The 25,133-nt window shown below is 37.7% G+C and overlaps 1 protein-coding gene and 1 long non-coding RNA gene across 7 annotated transcripts in view; one reads left to right on the top strand and one right to left on the bottom strand.

Moving 5' to 3' along the window:
* ZYG11A (zyg-11 family member A, cell cycle regulator) overlaps nucleotides 1-25,133 on the bottom strand; it is an 84,323-nt gene that overhangs the window by 24,237 nt on the left and 34,953 nt on the right. For 5 of the 6 annotated variants that reach the window (XM_045035845.1, XM_045035843.1, XM_003990190.5 and 2 more), the window contains exons 4-8: nucleotides 13,215-13,355; nucleotides 10,502-10,678; nucleotides 8,344-8,408; nucleotides 2,044-2,143; nucleotides 1,894-1,947 (exon numbers count right to left, since the gene is read on the bottom strand). In XM_045035845.1, the coding sequence (XP_044891780.1) occupies nucleotides 1,894-1,947; nucleotides 2,044-2,143; nucleotides 8,344-8,408; nucleotides 10,502-10,678; nucleotides 13,215-13,355 (537 nt within the window). The remainder of the gene's footprint in view (nucleotides 1-1,893; nucleotides 1,948-2,043; nucleotides 2,144-8,343; nucleotides 8,409-10,501; nucleotides 10,679-13,214; nucleotides 13,356-25,133) is intronic. The other variant, XM_045035846.1, reaches the window with a different exon arrangement.
* LOC123379609 lies at nucleotides 1,110-6,491 on the top strand. Its single transcript, XR_006584281.1, has 2 exons — nucleotides 1,110-2,354; nucleotides 5,572-6,491. It is a non-coding gene; the product is annotated as an uncharacterized LOC123379609 (long non-coding RNA).

Here is a 25,133-nt window from a genome sequence, read left to right as displayed (position 1 = left end):
GAGCCCCGCGACAGGCTCTGTGCTGACAGTTGAGAGCCTGGAGCCGGCTTCGAATTGTGTATCTCCCTCTTTCTCTCTACCCCTCTTCTGCGCCCTCTCTCTCTCAAAAACAACAACAATAAAAAAAAAAAAAACCACAAAAATAAAACATAAGAAAAAAAAAGAAACTCAAGATCTTAACTATTAAGGAATTTATAAAACTAGTAAATAAAAAGTGTGGTATCAGCATATAAACAGACATACAAATTAACACAGCACAAAGTCCAGAAACAGATGCAAATAGAGAAGGGAATTTAATATATGATAGAGGTAGCAATGTATAACAGTGGAGAAAAGATAATTTGTTCAACAAAAGGTGCAGAGGCAGACATTGAGAAGAAATACAGACCCTTACAACATACCCCCCCCCAAAAAAAAGGCTTTAAGTAAATCAAGAATTTACATGTTAAAAGAAAGGAAACCACAGATAAAAATCATGAGAAAAATTTAAAATATACTCTGTGGAGCACAGAAATACTTTCAAACTGTGCCATCAATGCCAGAGAAATAAAATGATAAATTTAAACCTATAAACATTTTTAAATTACTGCATGGCAAAACATGTCATAAATAAAGTACAAACAATCAAACAGCCAACTGGGGAAAATACATGCATCTCACATCAGAGTCAAAAGGCTCAATTCCTTAACATATAGCAAAGTCTTATAAATCATAAGAAAGCCAGCAACCCAAAAGGGAAAACAGGGGCTCCTGGGTGGCTCAGGTCATTGTCTCATGGTTCCTGAGTTCAAGCCCTACATCAGACTCTCCACTGTCAGCGCAGAGCCCACATCGGACCTCGTCCCCCCTCTCTCTGCCTCTCCTCCACTCAAGTGGTTCTCTCTCTCAAAATAAATAAATTAATTTTTTAAAAAAAGGAAACCTATTGGGGCGCCTGGGTGGCTCAGTCAGTTAAGGGTCCGACTTCAGCTCAGGTCATGATCTCACAGTCCGTGAGTTCGAGCCCCGCATCGGGCTCTGTGCTGACCGCTCAGAGCCTGGAGCCTGTTTCAGATTCTGTGTCTCCCTCTCTCTCTGCCCCTCCCCCGTTCATGCTCTGTCTCTCTCTGTCTCAAAAATAAACAAACATTAAAAAAAAAAAAAAGGAAACCTATCAAGGCTATGAAAACAGTTCACAGGAAACATAAATGTTTGGAGGGGGAAGGGGGATGGTATTACTTGCTCAAAACAAGTGCAAAATAAAACAATGATGTACATTTTTTAGTGAGCAGTATTAGCATAATCATAAGGTTAATACTGATTACTGAATAAAAATTAGGATATTAATTTATTGGGAAAGGAGATAATTTATAGAGATACATGTAGGAGAGGAGCACCTGGGTGGCTCAGTTGGTTAAGTGTCCACCTCTTGATTTTGACTCAGATCATGATCTCATAGTTCGTGGGATCGAGCCCTGTGTTGGATAATACATGCATCTGTCCACGCAGAGTCGGCTTGGGATTCTCTCTCTCCCTCTCTCTCTCTCTGCAGATACCTCCCTCCATCCCTCCCTCTCTAAAATAAATTACATACATACATACATACAAACATACATAAATGTAAAAAAATTCTTTAAAGATACATGTGGGAGAGCTAAGTTCTTATTTACTATAGCAGCAGAATCATTAGAAAACATATAAAATTGATAAATCAAGTTAAAAGCATTTTATTTAGAGATGTGGAGGTAAATACCAAAAGAAATAGCTCTGAGAGTAGAAAGTAGTTTCTTTTGGGGAGCAGGTCTTTAGAGAGTTTTCACTTATAAGCCTTTTAGAATGATTATACTTTTAAAATTATGTTCATAGATTTTTTTATTGGAAAAAAAAGGGTTATAAAAGTGACAATCAACTTACCTTAACTGCCATGAAGAGCTCTTCCTTAAGCTGTGCAGTTTGCTCAGATGAGAGCTGTAAGCAAACAAAAAGCCGAAAGTAAAACATTGGACATCTATCAGAGCTCCATCAAGATTCAGGAGAGAAATCTGGACTTTAGCAATCACATACCTGCAGGGCTAGAATAGAGGTGATGCTCACTGCCATTGTTTGCATCTTGGGGTTCTCATGCTTACAAAGCCATCTCATAACAAACTTGGCAGCATCAAACCTGAAAAAACAGGTTTTTTTTCTCACAATGAAGTTTTAAACAGTACATGAGGAGAGAAGAAATCACTTAACCTCCCCAACAAACCCTGTATCTTGGATTTCTAAACCCTCAGGCATGAAAATCAAGAGCACCTGGCAAAAAGAAGAGAAGGTCAAAAGAGGAAGAGGACAGAAGGCAAATAAGAATGTAAGCAAAATGCACAGAATTCAAAGTAAGTTTAGCAGGCAGGGGCACCTGGGTGGCTCAGTCGGTTATGCATCTGACTTTGGCTCAGGTCATGATCTCACAGCTAATGAGTTTGAGCCCTTGCTGGGCTCTGTGCTGACAGCTCAGAGCCTGCAGCCTGCTTCAGATTGTGTCTCCCTCTCTCTCTGTCCCTCCCCTGCTCATGCTCTCTCTCCTTCAAAATAAATGAACATTAAAAAAGAAATTTTTTTTAAACAAAGTAAGATTAGCAGACCTAGGAAAAACTTACCATTCAGTTCCTACTTTCATGGGTCTGAAAAATGGGAAGAACCCACCCAACAAGTAGTAATTTGTAATATGAATTGTAGACAGTGCTAAAATGGGATAGCAAACAAATCACATAGCTAAAGAGAATTCATACCCTTTTATAGAAGCAGATAGTAGTTAGCTCCTATTGACTACAATTGTAGGAATGAAGACTGAGATGAGAAAGATCTTCTAACTTTCAAGACAAGACAGAAATCAATTTTTTCTTTTTAATGAGGTCTTATTGTAACTTTAAAAGTCAACTCCCATTTTAAGTACACATTTCAATTAGATTTGAGAATGGCTTAGCCTAACACTCCACACCCACATACCACAGGCTTTGTTCATGCCAGCCTGTGCTGAATTTTTCTGCTGTTAGCAGCAACTATTATAAATGTTTCTGAGCTCATGAATCTGGAAGACTATAAAGGCCTCAAAAGGAGTCCCTTTGGAGTCCAGGATGAGGATTTTCTCAATTTTTTTTCAATAAAATAGTAACAAAAAGAATGCCTATACTTAGAAAAGGCTTTTTTTTTTTTAAGGGAAGTGCAAGCTGGAAAGAGAGGCAGAGGTACGGGAGAGAGAGGGAGAGAGAGGGAGAGAGAGGGAGAGAGAGGGAGAGAGAGGGAGAGAGAGGGAGAGAGAGGGAGAGAAGGAGAGAGGGAGAGAGGGAGAGAGGGAGAGAGGGAGAGAGGGAGAGGGAGAGAGAGAGAGAGAGAGAGAGAGAGAGAGAGAATCTTAAGCAGACTCTGAGCTCAGCACAGAGCCTGATGCAGGGCTCAGACACACAATCCTGGCATCATGACCTGAGCCGAAATCAAGAGTCAGGCACTCAGCTTACTGAGTCATCACCCAGGCACCCCTAAACAGGCTCTACTTCTTAAGCTAGGCACCCTGATAAGTACTTTACAAATATTATGTCTAATCCTCATAAGAGTCACTATTTTACAAATGAGGAAACTTTTACAAATGAGTCAAACTTCAAGTAAGTTTGACTCTCTGGAGCCCATGTTCTTGATTGACACTTACTACCCTGAACTGGAATCACTTTGAGAGACAATATTTGCAAGCACAGTTGACCCTGGAACAACATAGGTTTGAACTACTGTGGTCCACTTAAACACAGAGTTTTTTTCAATAGACACACTGGAAAATGTTTCTGCAGATTTGCAACAATTTGAAAAAACTCACAAACAAACCTCATAGCCCAGAAATATCAAAAAAATAAGAAAAAGTTAGGGATTTATAACTATACAAAACATACATAGATACTTGTTACTGGTTTCTTTTACTATTACCATAAAATGTATACACATCTACCATAAAAGGTTAAAACTTATTGAAACTTACACAAACACTTATAGACCATACATAGCACCAGTCAACAGAAATGTAAACAAACATACAGTATTAAGTAACTATATAGTTAACTGTACTACATACTGTACTACCGTAATTATTTCACAGCCACTTCCTGTTAACATTACAATGAGCTGAAGTGTGTGTGTATATCCACTTAAAATGCCCTGCAACATTAATCACTCGACATGATCAGTTTTCCCTCCAGTAAACTGCATACAGCAGTAAAAAGTAATCTCTTGCAGTACTCACATATTTTTCACTGTTTAGTAAAATATTGTAAACCCTGAATAACACCATGAGACCCATATAAAAATGCCACTAATGATGTTGGAAGTGCTCCCTAGAAACAAAGAAAAATCATGCCGTTACAAGAAAAAGTTGAACTGCCTGATATCTACCAAAGATTGAAGACTGCAGCTGGGGTGCCCATCATTTCATAAATGAATCCAGAATAAAGACCACAGTAAAAAAGAAAGAAAAGAAAAGAGAAATTGGTGAAGGTGTTGCTGCAGCTATGCCAGCTGTCATGAAACCTTGCGCTTTTTTGCAAAACACCCTTTTATCTTATTGAAAATGCAGCTTTTATGTGGGCAGGGATTGCCATAAGAAAAGCATAGTTATAGACTCTAATATGACTTGAGAAAAAGTGACCATATGACAAGTTAAAGGAAAAGGAAGGGAAAGGATCTAAAACTGCAAAAAAAAAATTTAAGTTTATTTTTTGTAATTTCTACAACCAGTGGGCTCGAACTCACAACCCTGAGATCAAAAGTCATATGTTCTTCCAAGGCTCTTGGGTGGCTCAGTCTGTTGAGTATCCGACTGTTGACTTCGGCTCAGGTCGTGATCTCATGGTTTACGAGTTTGAGCCCCGCATCAGGCTCTGCACTGGCTCTCTCACTACACCTTCCCTGCTGGCACGTGTGCTCTCTCTCTCAAAATAAATAAACTTAAAAAAAAAAAAAAAAGCCTCAGGTACTTCTGAGCCAGTCCAGGTGCCCGTAAAATTGCAAAATTTAATGCCAGCAAAGGATAGTTTGCTTTTTAGAAAGAGGTTTGACTCAAGGCAGGAAAGAATAGGTTAACTCTACTGTTAACTCTACTGTTTTGTACAAATGCAGTCAGTTTTACCATAAGAACTGCCCTTATCCATAAAGCTGCTAACTCCGAAGACTCGAAGGGAAAAGATAAACATAGGATGCTAGTCTTTTGGTTGTACAAGAAGGCCTGGACAAGAATCCGTTTTATCGATTGGTTCCATACTTTGTCCCTGAAGTCAGGAATTACCTTGCCAATAAAGGACTGCCTTTAAAATTCTCTTCATATTGGGGTGCCTGGGTGGCTCAGTCAGTTGAGCCTCCAGTTTGGCTCAGGTCATGATCTCGTGGTTTGTGGGTTCATGCCTCGTGTAGGGCTCTGTGCTGACAGCTCAGAGCCTGGAGCCTGTTTCAGATTCTGGGTCTCCCTCTCTCTCTGCCCCTACCCCGCTTGCACTGACTCTGTCTCTCAAAAAATAAACACTAAAAAATTTTTTTTTAATTCTTTTCATATTGGATAATTCCCCTGGCCCCCAGAACCCCATGATTTCAAGCACTGAAGTGGTCTATCTGCCCCCAAACACAGGGTCTCTAATTCAGCCTCTAGATCAGGGTGATAGGGACCTTTAAGGCTCATTACACACAGTACTCTATGGAAGGACTGTCAACATTTTGGAAGAGAATCCCGACAGAACATCATGAAAGTCTGGAAGTATTACACCATCGAAGATGCAACTATTGTTACAGGAAAAGCCATAAAAGCCATCAAGCCGGAGACAGTAAATTTCTGCTGGAGAAAACTGTATCCATTTGCTGTGTATGACTTTATAGGATTTATGACAGCCAATCAAGGAAATCATGAAAGAGACTGTAGATATGGCCAAAAAAAGGTGGGGGGTGAAGTTTCAAGATACAGATCTTGGAGAAATTCAAGAGTTAATAGACCCCACACCAGAGGAATTAACAGATGTCAATTTGATACAGATGAGCGCTTCCAAATCAGTGCTGGACAGCAAGGAAGAAGATGTAGGAGAAGCAGTACCAGATAATAGATTGACATTAGACAGTCGGGCAGAAGGATCCCAATTATTCAAGACTGCTTTTGACTTATTTTATAACATGGACCCTTCTATAATACGGGCAATGAAACTAAAGCAAATGGTGGAAGAAAAATTGGTACTGTATAGAAATATCTCTAGAGAAATGGAAAAGCAAAGAAGTCAGACAGAGATTATGATGCAGTAAAGTTATACCAAGTGTGGCTGCCTCCCCTTCCATGTCCTCCACCTCTTTCACCCCCAAGACAGCAAGATTAACCCCTCCTCTGTCTCCTCAGCCTGGTTAACATGAAAACAATGAGGATGAAGACCTTTATGATGATCCAATTCTACTTAATGAGCAGTAAATAATCATCATGCCTACAGTTAATAAACCTCTCTGTTGTGTATGTATCTTCATATGAACATCTAATAACTGTATAGCAAGAATTGTATGAGAGGTGTCTGTGTCCTTATTAATGCCTAAGTATTCAGGATGTACAACATCACATGCAAGACTTGCATGGAAGTGGACAGCCTACTCTTATAGAGCATAAGGTAAGTGATATTTAATATAAGATTAAAAACATGTTAGTTTTCTTATCATTTTGTAATTTTGCTTTCCAAGAATTACATTACCATATAATATGCCTCTGCCATAACTGAAGAAACTGCATTTCTATCAAAGGCAAGTAGTTGTTTTTTTTTTAATTTGTTTTTTTTTTTTAACATTTATTTATTTTTGAGAGACAGAGCACAAGTGGGGGAGGGGCAGAGAGAGAATGAGACACAGAATCAGAAGCAGGCTCCAGGCTCTGAGCTGTCAGCACAGAGCCCAAGGCAGGGCTCGAACTCACAAACTGTGAGACTATGACCTGAGCCAAAGTCAGATGCTCAACCTACTAAGCCACCCAGGCACCCCAGTAGATTTTTTTTTTTAAAGTAACAATGTTTTCAACACTGTATGATAAATATGACTGCTTTACTCTATGCCATGAAAATTTTACAGCAATTCATTCATTAGTGTAAGGCTAGGCTACCAAGAAACAATTCATTGATTATACTATACTACCATAAAGCAATCATATTGCTGCTTCTTCATTATCAATGCATGAATACACTTGTAAATAAATATTTTTCACACTATCTTTCCTTCTTTCCTTCCTTCCTAAGTAAACTCGGGGCACCTAGGTGGCTCAGCCGGTTGGGTGGCTGACTTTGGCTCCTGCCATGATCTCACAGTTCTTGTGTTCAAGCCCTGCGTCAGGCTCTGTGAGGACAGCTTGGAGCCTGGAGCCTGCTTCGGATTCTGTGTCTCCCTCTCTCTCTGCCCCTCCCCTGCTCATGCTGTCTCTCTCTCAAAAATAAATAAAACATTAAAAAAAAAAAAAAAAAGAAAAACCTAAGTAAACTCTACCACCAATGTAGGGCTTGAATTCCATGACCCTGAGATCAAGTCACACACTCTACTAAGACAGCCAGATACCCCACATTATCTTTTCATTTTTGATATCTAGCGTTAGTAATACATAAAACATCTACAGTGTTTTGTAGATGATATTGATATAGGTACTGACAGAAGATTCACCTTAGAAGTAGATAATATAAACTTTTGGTATCAATAAATACAGTACAGTACTATAAATGTATTGTTTTCTATTTATGATTTTTTTCTTTTTAAAAAAATATTTATTTATTTTGGGGGAGAGCATGACTGGGGGAGGGGCAGAGGGAGAGGAGAGAATCCCAAGCAGACTGCCTGTCAGAGCACAGAGCCCAATGTGGAGCTCAATCCACAGCGAGATCAGGACCAGAGCCTAGATCAAGAGTCAGATGCTTAACTGATTGAGCCACCTAGGTGCCCCTTCTTTATGATTTGCTTAATAACACTTTCTTTTCTCTAGCTTACTTTAATGTAGAATATAATATATAATATTTAACATACAAAATACATGTTAATCGACTATTTTATCACTAAGGCTTTTCAGTCAATAGCAAGCTACTAGTAAAGTTCTGGTTGAGTCAAAATTATACATGCGTTTTGACGGGCGGGGGTGTAGTGTGAGTGTCCCTAATCCCTGCATTTTTTCAAGAGTCATCTGTAGGGTACTTCTAATCACCTCTGTGGAAGAGGCTCAACAGAACATTCTCCTCAAACACCTTAGCCCAGCCTTAATCAAACCCTTGCTAATAAGCTAATAACCAAAGCCAACAATGTTCAGAGTAACACTAGTCAACACCCCAAAATCAGATGACCAAGTTTTATACTTGCCTGTCAAATGGAACATCCACAAGAATCCTGGAATTGGTTAAGGAGAGAAGACAATTCTTCTGTAACTTTAAGGGAATAAAGAAAAATAATTTTGAGCAAAGGTATACCCCATTCTAAAGATTATAGGCATTTACTGAGAGCTCACGGTGTACCTGCCTCTGTGTACTTCCAAGTTCATTTAATCTTACTCTGTCACATTTACCTCTGCCTAAAGAACAATCCTCCCCCTACCTTTTTTTTTTTTTTGACAAAGTGGGGTCTTTTCTCCTGAACCCCAATGGCCTGACTATGGGTCAGTCTAAATCAATTACCTGAAGCCTGGGCCATCTACAAATGTCCTTACCAGATCTCTTATAACTATGTGATAGAGTTATAACTGCTACCTAAGACCAGCAGGGATGAAACTGGGCCATTAGAGACAGCAAAGAAAGAGAAAGCCTCATGGGAAAGCTGTAGGAATAGAAAAACATACCATTTCTTTGAAAGGCCATAATAAGTAGGGCTGTATGACTGAAGCAGTTTAAGAGGCAGGGCCAGCAAGCCTGAAATGCCAACAGGAACTGGACAGTAACAAACAAGTGAAGTGAGCTGAATGTGACAGAGCAGATCAGTTGTAGGAATTACGGCAAACGAGAATTAATGGCCTCTTATAGGGGCAGTTCTTACTCCAACTGATGCCTTCCATGTAGGAATTAACACCAAACTGTGAAGGAGCTTCCAACTTCTCAACAGAAAGTAGAAATAAATTTTTTTTTTAATGAGGAAAAACCACCTTCCTTATTGTATTTTAAAAATTTTACATTTTAAGTACATACTTCAATTAGATTTGACAAATTGATACAGCTGTGTAACCACTACCATCCACCATCACCATAGTTAAGATAAAAAATATTTCCATCACCCCAAAGAGTTGCACTGCATGACCTTCCAGTCAATCTTAACCTCACAAGCTTCAACCCCAGAAAATTACACTGTCCCAAGAGACTAATCTTTTCTCAAGTTTCACATAAATGGAATCATATGGTATCTACTCTTCTGTGTCTGGCTTATTTTGCTCAGTAAATAATGTTTTTGAGATTCATCCATATTGCACATGAGTACTTTTTTCCTTTTTATTGCCAAATAGTATTTTTCTATACGAACATACCACAATTTATCTATTCATCTGTTGCTGAACAACTGAAAAGTTTTCAGTTTTAGGAGATATATTATGAATAAAGGTATTATGAACATTCATGTAGAAGTCTCTGTATGAATATATGATTTCATTTCTCTAGTAGTGGAATGACTAGGTAGTGTAGAAGGTATATGTCTAACTTTGTAAGCCAACGTCAAACTGGTAATTGCATCATTTTACATTCTTAACATCAATATGAGAATCTCAGTTGCTCCACACCCCTGCCAACACTTTTAATTTCAACCAATCTAGTGTGTAGCAGTACTAGGTATGCAGTGGTATCTCAATGTGGTTTTAATAACTAAACACACTGAGCATCTTTTCACATACTCATTTGTCATCTGCATGTATTCTTGGGTAAAGTGCTCAAATCTTTTGCCTTTTAAAAAAATTGGTTTATCTTGTGTTACTAAGAGTTTTTTTTTTATATTTTCTATGAAAGTCTTTTCTCATATATACAAAATAAACATTTTTCCCAGCCCACAGCTCACCCTTGTCAATTTGTGTGTGTGTGAGAAGCTTATTTTGATGAATTCTAAATTTATTATTTTTCTTTCATGATGTGTGCTTTTTGTATCCTAAGAAAACTTTGCCTACTTCAAGGTCACAAATATTTTCTATGTTTTCTTCTACAAGTTTTAGGGTTTTACCTTTTATATTTAGATCTATGATTCAATTCAAGTTAACTTTCACATATGATGTTAAGCTTATAACGATGTACTGAAGTGTTAACAGTACATGGGTTTCTGGGTAACTAGTTTTTGAGAAATTTTAAAAATTTGAACCCAACTGCTTATCCAAATTTGCTATTTTTTTCTATAACAAATATAAATTCCTTATTTATTCTCTCTCTCATTCTTTCAGGTAGGATGAAAAATTAAAAGAAAATAGGGCTAAAACTAATAATAACTAATACTAATAACTTTTTTCATGTATTTGCCCTGAAGTAAGAAGCACAATCAAGTATTCAATTCAAATTACCTGCTGGTAATGGGGGAAATTTTTCAGAGCCTTGAAAAGCAGACAGGTGACCTCTGACAACAGACGAACAGGCATCCCCCTGGCCAGGCCCTGGCGTGTTAAGTTGAGGGCGCAAGCACTGGCTGTGAACTGCACTGGCAAATCCAATGGATGATTCCTCATTCCTACAGCCACAAGCTGAAGATGAACTTGTTTTTAGTGGCATATGACAACATTAGCATTCTTTAAACTGTCTTGTTTTTGTGTTAATTGGCAAAAATATCTGTTCATTGGGCCAGAAAGTAACAGATTTTCCCTATCCTCAGCATTTATTATTTTAGGACACCAGCAATACCTTACAATCCAAATGCAACCATTAACTAGCTCTGTGACTAAAGGCAAGTCAATTCCCTTCTTTGGACTTCTGTTTCCTCAGTAATTTCATAATCCTTTATCGAACCTCACTCCATACAAAGCATTGTGATAAGCACTACAGGGGACACAAACATGAATCACTTACACCCTAATTCCTTAACATAAAGCCTTGTGAGAAAAATAAGGTATGTAAACAAAGGATACTGTGAGGGCTATCAAAACATGAAACTGGAAAAAAGAAAGTATCATAAAAGAAGTATACATAAAGTGCTGCCTAAGGTCACTGTGGAGGGAGCAATCATTTCTGCTATGGAATCAGAAGACTTCATTCAGAGAGCACATTTAAGCAGGGTTGCAGCTAAGATTTGGACAGAATAAGATGGAGGTAGGGATGAAATGAAGAGGAGATTCCCAAGGAAGGGAAAGGTGATAAGGAAATACACAAAATAAACACAAGGATGGGATGAATCCATTAGCGGAGGAGAAAATTTGAATTTAACAGAATTTTGAAAGCATTTGAAAAATGGTAAAGCGTAACATTAGAAAGGTAACTGGAAGACAAACTGTGAAAGACCTACAACACTCATGTAAAATGGAGGTGCCATTCTAACCTTAGACCACCCCTGCTCTAACATTTAAGGACAAAGCAATCTGTTTTGTCTATCCAACAGGGATAATAATCATCCCTATCTACCTCAGAAACTAGTCTGCTGATACTTGCATGAACCATGATTTTAAGAGACCAGAGCCCCTCACTCTGACAGCTGCATGAAGTAATGGAGCCTAGAGACAGACACAGACCTGGGACACATTCTACTAGAGAAAAAAATGACTGTTGTCTATATTGCTAAACTGCTCCTAGGATTTCATTGGATTGCCATCATCTGCAAATTAAATATGCAGAAATTGGGGCGCCTGGGTGGCTCAGTCGGTTGGGCGGCCGACTTCGGCTCAGGTCATGATCTCGCAGTCCGTGAGTTCGAGCCCCGCGTCGGGCTCTGCGCTGACAGCTCAGAGCCTGGAGCCTGTTTCGGATTCTGTGTCTCCCTCTCTCTGACCCTGCCCTGTTCATGCTCTGTCTCTCTCTGTCTCAAAAATGAATAAACATTTAAAAAAAAAAAATGCAGAAATAATTTAAAAAAACCCATGGTTTTCAAAAATCATAGAATCTTTGATATGAAATGGACTTTTAGAACACCAAATTCAGTATCATTACAAATGGGAAAAGTCCAGAATTTTTTCTCTTTATACAGTGCTGCTTTTAGGTTATGAACAAATCTAATCTCGCATGAGGCAGAAATACCCATGTTTTTAAGGAAATGCAAAGAATTACAAATAATAAAGACACAGTGACTTTAAGACTCTTCATTTCCACGTTACATTTCACTCTAAATAACTGCAGTTTTCTTTCCCAAACCACTTAATACTTCCAATAACATTTAAAATAAATTCATTCTGTAGGGGCGCCTGGGCAGCTCAGTCAAACGTCCAACTTTGGCTCAGGTCATGATCTCACGGATCATGAGTTTGATCTCCACTCTTAGCACAGAGCCTGCTTCAGATCCTCTGTCTTCCTCTCTCTCTCAAAAATAAATAAACATAAAAATTAAAAAAAATTCATTCTTCTGTAAACCAAAGCCTAGACCTACCAATACTGGTAATTTTACTTTATTCACAAAATACTTTAAATGGTAGATTTGGCCACCTTCAATTATTACATTTTGCTCTGTTCTTGTTGGAGATACTGATGTTTTCTTTTAGAAAACCAGAGGTTAGATTTTAAAGAGTAAACAAATGGAGTGCCTGGGTGGCTCAGTCGGTTAAGTCTGACTTTGGCTCAAGTCATGATCTCGCAGTTCGTGAGTTTGAGCCCCGCGTTGGGCTCTGTGCTGACAGCTCAGACTTTGAAGCCTACTTTGGATTCTGTGTCTCCCTCTGTGTCTGCCCCTCCCCCACTCACACTGTCTCTGTCTCTCTCAAAAATAAGTAAACATTTAAAAAACATTATTTTTTAAATAAAAAACAAAGAGTAACCAAATGAATGAATGAATAAGAAACAACATTTAGGGCAAAGTGACTTTGTGTTTATAAATTATATCTCTTATTGTAGGCAAAATAGTACAGTGCTCCTATAGACCCTTCTCAGGTAAAATCAAAACGCTGGATGATTCTAATTGATTCAGATGCTCAAAATGAGAAATGGTCTAGTAGTTAAGTCTAACATTGTTTTCCTTTCTCTGTGAGGGTACTGTAGCTCACTATAGAATAAGGCATATAAATTATTGCAGTGTTTTGTGAACAGCTTTAATGAACTAAGCAAAAAGTGGTAACAAAAACTACCTTTCTGAGGTATAGTTACCTTTAAAATCGCAGGCATGGTTACCTGCATTGAAAACGTCTCTGTGAAGAGCCTGTAAAGGGCTTCCTTCATAAAACATGACCTATTCCTGTATCGACTCAGTGCTTCTGAAATCTGGCTCATATTGGCTCCTCCAGCAACCTGAAAAACAAAAATATTACCAATAGGTTTCACTACTCAGGTTTTTTTTTTTCAACGTTTTTTATTTATTTTTGGGACAGAGAGAGACAGAGCATGAACGGGGGTGGGGCAGAGAGAGAGGGAGACACAGAATCGGAAACAGGCTCCAGGCTCCGAGCCATCAGCCCAGAGCCTGACACGGGGCTCGAACTCACGGACCGCGAGATCGTACCTGGCTGAAGTCGGACGCTTAACCGACTGCGCCACCCAGGCGCCCCTCACTACTCAGGTTTTTAAGGGGTTTTGAGTGTTAGAAACAATGACAGGTATTCAATTCAGTGTTCCTGGTGCTTTACAAAGTTACTCTTATTGAATTCTAAGTCTGATAGGTAAACGGTCTCCTCAATCCCATTTTTACAGATGGGGTCAGAGAGATGAAGTATGGTGCTAATTTTAACAAACCAATTCAGTGATGGAGCTAAACTGAAATGCCATCTCCCTACAACTATATTACAGTTAAGACTTCAAAAAAAAAAAAAGACTTCAACTGAATAATGGGTGGCATACAAATTTTTAAACAATCAATAAACATGACTGCATATGTTTTCTAAGTACTCATATAGAATAAATTAGGTAATAAGAGAAAGGTAAAAGTCCACATAAAATAACTAAAATGGAAGGGAAAAGGACTTTTTTTGTAGTATTACTTTTTATTTATTAAATATTAACACAATTCTTTCTTGCTACCACCTAAATAATAACTTTTAAAAATCTACATATAGACTTTGGGTCTGGAGGATAACGGTACCCACCCCCCCCCCCACCATGATCCAAAACATAAATAAGGAATGCAAATAAAACTAAGTATGACCCAATTTTCAGCATTCCTGGGTAGTGGAGAAGAAAATAAAGGGGAAAATTCAGAATCTTGTAAAATGAAAACAATCCCCTCTCCACTCTACCATGACCAGTGATATCATTATCACTGAAGAAACCTCACATCACTGATTGACATCACTAATGGACAATGCTTCTGAAGTAGGAACTATGTCCATTAAATACCAAAAAATAAAAAATTCAAGCCAACTCCATATATAGCTATTTATAAGAAATTTCTAAGCAGCATATCTACACATTTCATCTGAGAAAAATTCTTCCTATAAACCAACAACAAATCAGAAGAAAATTTTAACACAGCACTAATCTGAATTAAATATTCTCCGTAAGCATTTGGGGATATGAAAAAATACCCTCAATGAAAAGATGAGACAATGGTTGCTTAAACTCAGGAAAGAAAAAGACAAAATCGTATCAAATATAAAAACTAAGTTACAAGGCACCCAAGGAAGCGTGGATTTGAATAAAAATTTAGTAATGGAAAGAAATGCAAGAAAACAAAATTTTTTAAAAAGAAAGAAGTACAGGGGCTCCTGGGTGGCTCAGTTGGTTAAGGGTCCAGCTCTTGACTTCGGCTCAAGTCATGCTCTCACGGTGCATGGGTTCAAGCACCAGATTGTACTCTGCTGGTGGTACAGAGCCTACTTGGGAGTCTTTCTCTCCCTCTCTTCTGCCCCTTGTCCACCCTCTGCTCATGTGCTGTCTCTCTCTCTCTCTCTCAAAAGAAATAAATAAACTTAAAACAAAAAGAAAGAAAAAAGTACAAATGGTCTAAGACTGAGTGTTGTTATGGAAAAAAGACAAAGAAGATCCAAGATGTATATATTTGAAGGTCCTTAGGGGAAAACTAATATTTAAAACTATTATCTAGAAAAACTTTCCAGAAATAATTTTTAAAAAGACCTAAATCAATACATTGAAAGGATCCACCCAGTACCAGGGACAACTAACTGAGATCGTCTGAGACATATCAGAGTACAAAGATTAAATTTAAAGATAAAGAAAAAAACAATCTGCAGGGCTTCCACATAAAAAGATCAAATAAATAACACAGAGAATTAGATTATCATGGAACTTAAAAAGCAACATACAAAGCAAGTCAACAGTGGAAAATTTTCAAGAAACCAGGAAAGAAAAGGGTAAAAAAGGGGTTTGTATCCAGCCAAGCTATACTTCAAATATCAAGGTTATAAAAATATAAAATACTGAATAATAAGAACTCAGAGAATAGGACACAAATCTCCTTCCTGGAAAATCTGCTAGAGAGTAAGTTTCATACAGTAACCAAGAGATGACGGAGGTAACTCTAGCAAAAGGACAGATGGTGAACATTTAACATATTTAATCATAGATCTGTGTCCCCACATAGTCAACAAGTACATTGGGAAATTATCTGTCTGATATAACTATGTCAGAACCCAGGAGTTTATCAAAGGCTTGCAATTTCCCAGAGAAGGCTTAGACAGGAAATTGTGATTCGTTTCCATCTATTTCAGCTCTTAGCACAGTAACAGCTGTCCACCCCACCCATCAGCCCCCAGAAATACATCCAGGGCAGCATGCACTTGGCTTGTGGGAGCCAAGAAAGGAAAAAGGATCATGACTCCCAATTATCAGGGATATGTGTTCTGATCACAGAACGCTGCTTCTGAGAACAGGGTACAGGACGCAGGTGAGAAGCCACTATTGCTGCACCTCTCCCTCCAACCAAACTGACTTCCAGGGAAGTTAAAGGGCCAGTGTCCTTTATATCCCCCTTGTGTTCCTTTTACTCTTTTTCTAATTTGGGAAGCCAGACATTAAAGACTAAAACATTCAAAACAAATGCATACACAGAGAAAATTCCAAAGTGACTGCACAGACCCAAGAAAGATTCAGAGAAGACCTAAAAAGACCTTTAAGTTTATACTTCAGGTTGATATCTGGCACAGGTCAAAACAAAACAAAAACAAACACAGTAACAAAACAGCCAACCCTAGGGAAAGGAGACAATCTAATTTCTAGAGCTACCATATTATAAGTTTCAAATGTCCAGCTTTTAACAAGAAAAAAAATCACAAGGCATACAAACAATTAAGGAAGTATGGCTCATTTGAAAGAAAAAGGAATCAACAGAAACTGTCCCTATAAAAAAAAAAAAAACCAGATGGCAAATCTACTAGGAAAGACTTCTAGACAACTGTCTTGCAGATGTTCAAAGAACTAAAGGAAGATATACATAAAGTCAAGGAAATGATGCATGAGCAAAAGAGAAAAAAAATCAATACAGACAGAAATCATAAAAAAGAAAAAGAAGGGGTACATGGGTGGCTCAGTCAGTTAAGCATCCAACATCAGCTCAGGTCATGATCTTACGGTTCGTGGGTTCAAGCCCCGCGTCAGGCTCTCTGCTGACAGATCAGAGCTTGGAGCCTGCTTTGGATTCTGTTTCCCTCTCTCTCTGTCCCTAACCTGCTCACACTCTGTCTCTCTCTCTCTCAAAAATAAGCAAATATTTAAAAAAAATTTTTTTAAAAAAAGGAAAAAGAAAAAGAAAAGAAATTCTTGAGCTGAAAAGTACAATAACTGAAACGAAAACTTCACTAGAGGGATTCAAAGGCAGATTTCACCAGATAGAAGAATCAACCAATTCGAAAGCAGGACAACAGAAATGAGTAGTCAGAGGAACAAAAAGCAAAAAGATGAAAAAAAAATGTGAAGAGACCCTCAGGAACCTATGAAATACCAAGGAGCAGACCAAACTACACATTGTGGGCATCCCAGAAGAAGACAAAGAGAGGGGCTGAGAGAATATCTGAAGAAAATATGACTGAAAAATTCCCAAATTTGATTAAAGACATTAATATAAATATCCTAGGAAATCTAAAGTAAGATGAACTCAAGAATACTCACACCAAGACACATTATAATCAAATTTTTGAAGGCTAAAGACAAAGAAAATCTTGGAAGCAGCAAGAGAAGCAAAGCATCATACATAAGGGATCCCTGATGAGATTATCTGCAGATTTCTAATCAAAAACTTTAAAGGGCAGAAGACAGTGGGAAAACAGATATGTTTGAATTGTTAAAAGAAAAAAAACCCTGTTAACCAAGAATCCTATATCCAGCAAAACTGTCCTTCAAATGTAAGGGAGAAATCAAGACATTCCCAGATAAAAAAAGTTGAAGAAATTCATTATCACTAAACCTGTCCTGTAAGAAATGCTCAAAGGAGTCCTGCAGAGTAAAATAAAGTAACACTAGACAGTAATAAGCCATCTGAGGTAATAAAGATCTCAACAGAGGTATATACATGGTCCATTTAAAAAACTAATGATAGGGGCGCCTGGGTGGCGCAGTCGGTTAAGCGTCCGACTTCAGCCAGGTCATGATTTCGCGGTCCGGGAGTTGGAGCCCCGCGTCGGGCTCTGGGCTGATGGCTCAGAGCCTGGAGCCTACTTCCGATTCTGTGTCTCCCTCTCTCTCTGCCCCTCCCCCGTTCATGCTCTGTCTCTCTCTGTCCCAAAAATAAATAAACGTTGAAAAAAAAATTTTTTTTTAAATAAAATAAAATAAAAAACTAGTGATATATTGGGGCACCTGGGTGGCTCAGTCAGTTAAGCGTCCAATGTCGTCTCAGGTCATGATCTCTCTGGTTCATGAGTTCGAGCCCCACATAAGGCTCTGTGCTGACAGCTCAGAATCTGGAGCCTGTTTTTGATTCTGTGTCTCCCTCCTTCTCTGTCCCTCCCCCACTCGTGTTCTGTCTCTGTCTCAAAAATAAATAAACACTAAAACAAAAACAAAAACAAAACAAAACAAAACTAGTGATATATTAACACTGGTTTGTAGGAGCACCTGGCTGGCTAAGTTGGTACAGTATGTGACTCTTGATCTCAGGGTCATGAGTTCAAGCCCCATGATGGGTGTAGAGATTACTCAAAAAAAAAAAAAACAAAAAACAAAAAAAAAAAACAAAAACAAAAACTGGTAACTTTTTGTTTTCTACATGATTTAAGAAACGAATACATTTGCTAAAAAAAAAAAAATTATTACTCTAAAAGCTAGTGTTATTATAACTTGAATTATCAATTTTTATACTCTGGGGCAAAAAAATGCATAATGATATAATTTGGGGATATCATTGATTAAAAGGGGTGAGAATGGAGATGTAAATGAGCAGTGTTTTAGGTCACTGAAGTGAAGCTGATACTCAAATTGGAGTATTGTGACTTTAGGATATTAAATGTAATCTCCACGATAACCACAAAGAAAACTGTTACAGAAAATACACAAAAGGAAATGAGAAAGGAGTTTAAACATTTCATTATAAAAAAATCAGCTGAACAAAAGGAAAATTGTAATGCAGGAGATGAGGAACAAAAAAAGCTGCAAAACATATAGAAACCAAAGAGCAAAATGACATAAGTCCCTCCTTATCACTAATTACTTTAAATGTAGATGGATTAAATGCTACAATCAAAAGACAAAGATTGGAAGAATGAATTAAACATATGATCCAACTATACACTATCTACAAGAGACTCACTTCAGATCCAAAGACATAGCTAGATGGAAAATGCAAGGATGGAAAAAAACATTCCATGCAAATATAACCAAAAGACAGCAGGGGTGACTATACTACTGTCAGACAAAATAGACTTTAAAATCAGAAGAGGTTACAAGAGACAAAGCAAGACATTATATATCAATAAAAGGTGCAGTACAGCAAGAAGATATAATAAGTATACACACTGATGTGTCTAATGACAGACTATTAAAACATATGACACATAGGGGCACCTGGATGGCTCAGTCAGTTCAGCATCCAACTCTTTTTTTTTTTTTTTTTAATTTTTTTTTAATGTTTATTTATTTTTGAGACAGAGAGAGACAGAGCATGAATGGGGGAGGGGCAGAGAGAGAGGGAGACACAGAATCTGCAGCAGGCTCGAGGCTCTGAGCTGTCAGCACAGAGCCCGACGCGGGGCTCGAACTCACGGACCGCGAGATCGTGACCTGAGCCGAAGTCGGACGCTTAACCGACCAAGCCACCCAGGCGCCCCCAGCATCCAACTCTTGATTTCAGCTTAGGTCATGATCTCACGGTGGTGAGATAGAGCCCTGCATCAGGCTCTGCTCTGAGCATGGAACCTGCTTAAGATTCTCTTTCTACTTCTCCTTCTGCCCCTCCCCTTTGCCAGCTCATGCTCGCTCGCTCTCTCTCTCTCTCTCTCTCTCTCTAAAAACAAAACAAACCAAAAACATGACACAAAAACTGACAGAATTAAAGGGAGAAACAGACATTTCTACAATAATGGAGACTTCAATAACCCATTCCATAATGGATAGAACCAGACAGAAGTAAGGAAACAAAGGACTTAACACAATAAACCAATTAGATCTAACAGACATATGCAAAACACTCTACCCAACGATACCAGCATCCACAGCCCTTAAGGTGTACGTGGGACTTTTCCAGGATAGACCATGTGTCAGAGCAGAAATTAGGTCTCTACAGATTTTTAAAAACAGATATCATACAAAGTGTCTTTTCTGACAAGATGAAGTTAGAAATAATAGAAGTAAAACTGGAAAATTTACAAATTTATGGAAATTAGATAACACACTCTTAAATAACCAATGGATCAAATCAGAAATCACAGGGAAATTAGAAAATATTTAAAGGCAAATAAAAACAAAAACACAGAATACTAAACCTGGTAGGACCCAGGGAAAGCAGTGCTAAGAGGGAAACTTATAGCTATAAATGTTTACATTAAGAAAAGAAGATGGAGGGGCGCCTGGGTGGCTCAGTCGGTTGAGCGTCCAACTTCGGCTCAGGTCATGATCTTATGGTTCGTGAGTTCGAGCCCCACGTCGGGCTCTGTGCTGACAGCTCAGAGCCTGGAGCCCATTTCAGATTCTGTGTCTCCCTCTCTCTGCTCCTCCCCTGTTCATGCTCTGTCTCTCTCTGTCTCAAAAATAAATAAACATTAAAAAAAAAAAAAAGAAAACAAGATGGGGTGCCTGGATGGCTCAGTCGGTTAAGCATCAGACTACAGCTCAGGTCATGATCACACAATTCATGAGTTTGAGCCCTGCACTGGTCTCTCTGCTGTCGGCACAGAGACCGCTTCGGATCCTTTGACTCCTCTCTCTCTGCCCTTGCCCTGCTCACTTTCTTTCTCTCTCAAAATAAATATATAAACTTAAAAAAAAAGAAAAAAGAAAACAAGAAGAGGCACCTGGGTGACTTAGTTAAGTGTCTGACTCTTGATTTCAGCTCAGGCCATGACCTTACGGTTCGTGAGATCAAGTCTTGCATTGTACAGGGCCTGCTCAGAATTCTCTGTCTCTCCTCTGCTTGCACCTACTCTCTCTCTCTCTCTTTCTCTCTTCTTTACTTTTCCCTCTCTTTCAAAATAAATAAACTTAAAAAGAGAGAAGAACAATAAAAACAAGAAAAAATCAAGTCAACAACTTATCTTTACAACTTAAGGAACAAGAAAAAGAACAAATTAAACCCAAAGCTAGCAGAATGAAGGAAATAATAATGATTATAGCAGAAATAAATGAAATACAGAATAGACAAATAGAGTAATTTAGTAAAACCAAAAGTTGGTTCTTTGAACAAATGAAATTAACAAACCACTAGCTCCCAGATGGATTAAGAGAAAAAGACAGAACTCAAAATACTAAAATCTGAAATGAATGTGGGAACATTCCTACTAATCACAAAGAAATTTAAAAAAATTTTAAGAATACTATGAACAGTTATGCCCCAACAAATTGAGTAACTTAGATGAAATAGGCAAGTTTCAAGAAACACAACACTTAACAAGACTAAATCCTGAAGAAATGGAAATTTTAAGAGACCTGTAACTTAGTAAGGACATAGGATCAGTAATTAAAGATCTCCTCACAAACAGAAGTCCTAGATCTGATGGCTTTGTTAATAAATTCTACCAAACATTTAAGAAGTGATACCTATCCTTCTCAAAGGTTAAAAATTGAAGAAAAACCCTTCCTAAGTCATTCTATGAGGCTAGCATTACCCTGATACCAAAACCAGAAAGATACAAGAAAACTAAAGATAAATACACTTAAAGAACAGTGATTCAAAATTCAACAAAATATAAGCAAACTACATACAGCAGCGTATGAAATGGATTATATACCATGGCCAAGTGAGATTTATTCCTGGAATGCAAGGATGGCTTAACATATGGAAATTGATTAGTATAACACACATTAACAGAATGAAGGGAAAAAACATAATTATTTCAATTAACATAGAAAAAACACTTGACAACACCCTTTCATGGCAAAAACACTCAATAAACTGGAATTCAAAGGAAATTACCTCAACTTAATAAAAGCCATGTATAAAAAAACCTGCAGTAAACAGCATATTCAATAGTGGAAGACTGGAAGCATTTATTCTAAGATCAAGAACAGACAAGGATACCTACTTTCATGAGTTCTACTGAACATAGTACTGGAAGTCCTAGCTAATCAGGCAAGAAAATGAAACAAATGACATCCAAATTGCAAAGGAAAAAGTAAAATTATCTTTGTTTGCAGGTAATATAAACTTATATGCAGAAACCCCTTAAAGATTCCACACACACACAAAAAGGTATTAGCACTAATAAAGGAAACTAAAAAGAATCGCAGGACACAAAGTCAACAAGCAAAAATCAGCCACATTTCTATATAATAACAATGAACAATCTGCAAAGGAAATTATGAAAATAATTCCATTTACAATAATATAATAAAGTACTTAGGAACTAACCCAGGAGGTGACTTATATGGTAAAAACTACAAAACACTACTAAAAGATATTAAAGGCATAAAAACAGACATATATACCAATGGAACAGAATAGAAAGCCCCCAAATAATCCTTAGTATATATGGTCAAATGACTTTTACAAGGATGCCATAATCATTCAACAAGGAAAGCACAATCTTTTCAAGAAATTGTGCTGAGTAAACTGGATATGCATATGCAAAAGACTAAAGTTGGAGGCTCTTACTTTATATATAAAAAAATTAAAATGGATCAAAGACCTAAATGTAAGACCTAAAACTATAAAACTCTTAAAAGGATACACAGGGCAAAAATTTCATGACAATGGATTTGGCAATCACTTATTGCATAGAATACCAAAGACAGGAAACAAAAGAAAAAAAATATATATAATATATAAGACCTAAAATTTTTTAAAGTTTTGTGCATCAGAAGATAATATCAACAGTAAAAAGGCAACTCACAGAAAGAAAATATCAGCAAATCATATCTCTGGTAAGGGATTAAGATTCACAATATATGGAGAACTTCTATACTCAATAATGAAAAACAAGTAAACCCATTCAAAAACGGGCAAAGGACTTGAGCAGACCTTTCTCCAAAGAAGACAAACAAATGGCCAATAAGCTCATGAAACATGCTTAATAATCACTCATCAGTAGGGAAATGCAAATCAAAACTTCAAAGAGACACAACCTCATACCCACTAGGATCATTACTGTTCAAAAACAGAAAATAATAAGTGTTGACAAGATGTGGAGAAACTGGAATGTTTACCCATTGTTTGTGGGAATATAAAATTGTACAGCTGCTATGAAAACAGTGTGACAGTTCCTCAACAAATTAAAAACAGAATTACCATATGATCCAGCAATTCTACCTCTGGGTCTGTATCAAAAGAACTGAAAGCAGGGTCTCAAAAAGATATATGAATAGCTTTATTGACACCAGCATTATTCATAATAGCTGGAAGTAACATGGAACCAACCCAAGGGTCCATTGACAATAAATGGATAAGCAAAATGTGGTATATACATAACACACTTAATTCAACCTTAAAAAAGAAAGTAATTCTGCAATATGTTACAACAAATGAACCTTGAGGACATTTATGCTAATGAAATAAGCCAATGACAAAAATACTATATGATTCCACTTATGTACTTAGGCAAAATCACAGAAACAGAAAGTAGAATCAGGGTTACCAGGGTCTGGAGAGAGGGGGGAATGAGGAGTTAGTGTTTAATGGGTACATAGTTTCAGTTTTTCAAGATGAAAAGAGCTATGGAAATGGATGGTGGTAATGGTTGCACAACTTTATGAAGGTGTTTAATACCATTGAACTGTACACTTAAATATGGTTAAGATGGTAAATTTTATGTTATGTATGTTTTGTCATCCAAAAAACTTAAAAGAATGGAAATATAGGGGTGTTTGACTGGCTCAGTGAGTAGAGCATGTGCCTCTTGATCTCAGGGTCCTGAGTTTGAGCCCCATATTGGGGGTAAAGATTATTTTTTAAAAAAGAAGAAGAAAAAAGGAATGGAAATATGAACTGACATGGGGTGATTTTCAAGACATATTGTTAAGTAATAAATACAAAGTATATACTACCTATTGTGTAAGAAGAGGAAATAAGAGAACCTAAATACATCTGCTCAGTACCTTGATTAAACCCTCAGTCTGGCGGCGGAGGGGGGGAAGGAACTGCAAATAAATTTTCAATTCTTTTTAACAGGCTTGTGTTTCACTATAGTATGGGTATACCAATTCTGAAAACTCTTTTACGTGTACTGTAGGATGAAGCAAATGTGCCAATGTTTTGAGAACCAAGGTTCTCACTGTGGAAAAGAGGAGATGCAAGTAAAGAACGCAGAAAGGCAAAGGAGAATGGTGTGAGGATGGACATTTGGAAGTATTACTCTGAAACTTATTTCATATATCTCCTTAGCCCTGTTTCCCAAAAGGGACTTAAAAACAAAAATATGCAGGGGTGCCTGGGTGGCTCAGTTGGTTAAGTGTCTGACTCTTGATTTCAGCTCAGGTCATGATCTCACAGTTCTTGAGTTCAAGTCCCACATTGAGTTCTGCACTGGCAGCATAGAGCCTGCTTGGGATTCTTTCTCTCTCTCTCTCCCTCTCTCTCTGCCCCTCCCGTCCTCTCATTCTCTCTCTCTCAAAATACACATTAAACAACAACAACAACAACAACAACAACAACAAAGATACCCCAACAACTATGAACAAACCTAGTACTCAGATATTGGCTTAATAAAAGGAACCAGGGCTCCTAGTAGAAATGCCAGAAGGGCTAGGAACAGGAAAGTATATGAAGCCTAAAATATCTTCATGTGCTAGAAAGTGGGGAAGTGATCAAAATAACAACAAAGGGGTACCTGGGTGGCTTAGTTGGTTGAATGTCCAACTTGGGCTAAAGTCATGATCTCGCAGATTGTGAGTCTGAGCCCTGCATCTGATTCACTGCTGTCTGCACAGAGCCTGCTTCAGATCCTCTGTCCCCCTCCCCCCCTGCTCCTCCTCTGCTCACATTCTCTTTCAAAATAAATAACATTTTAAAAAATAAAATAAAAATCTTAAAAAATAATAATAGTAACAACAATTATAATAATGGAGACATGTAAAAAAATAACACAGGAGCCAGTATGAAGGAGCATCCATTGGCCAATCTGTAACAAACTGGGCATCAAAATAATTAAGGACAGTACTAAATTGTAAACCACTGAAAACAATAAGAATCAGTGAGTTCACATTGAGGTTGGGTTAGACAGACAGATGCAGAAGGCAGGGCTCTTCCTTATGGTAGGAGGGCTAGTTTTGAAAATCATCACTTTGCAACCATTCCAGCCAAGACTGGTTCAGGTAAGAATCATCAATGGATGCTAAATCCAGATTAGAAAGTTTGATGAGGACGAGGATATTTGCATAGTCTTCAAGTACACATCACTTATTAGTTGCAAGTGAAAAAAATACTATCCATATAGTATAGAAACAATACAATATTATATAGATAGTATTTTATCTATACTGGATATTTTATATAATATCTGGACAATACTTTGAATGTATGATGAAAAGTAACAGGAC

Source organism: Felis catus, chromosome C1 (genome assembly GCF_018350175.1).
Source record: "Felis catus isolate Fca126 chromosome C1, F.catus_Fca126_mat1.0, whole genome shotgun sequence".
NCBI classification, from domain to species: Eukaryota; Metazoa; Chordata; class Mammalia; order Carnivora; family Felidae; genus Felis; species Felis catus.
Note: the sequence above shows the minus strand (reverse complement) of the source record. Positions and strands in the feature narration are given on the sequence as shown.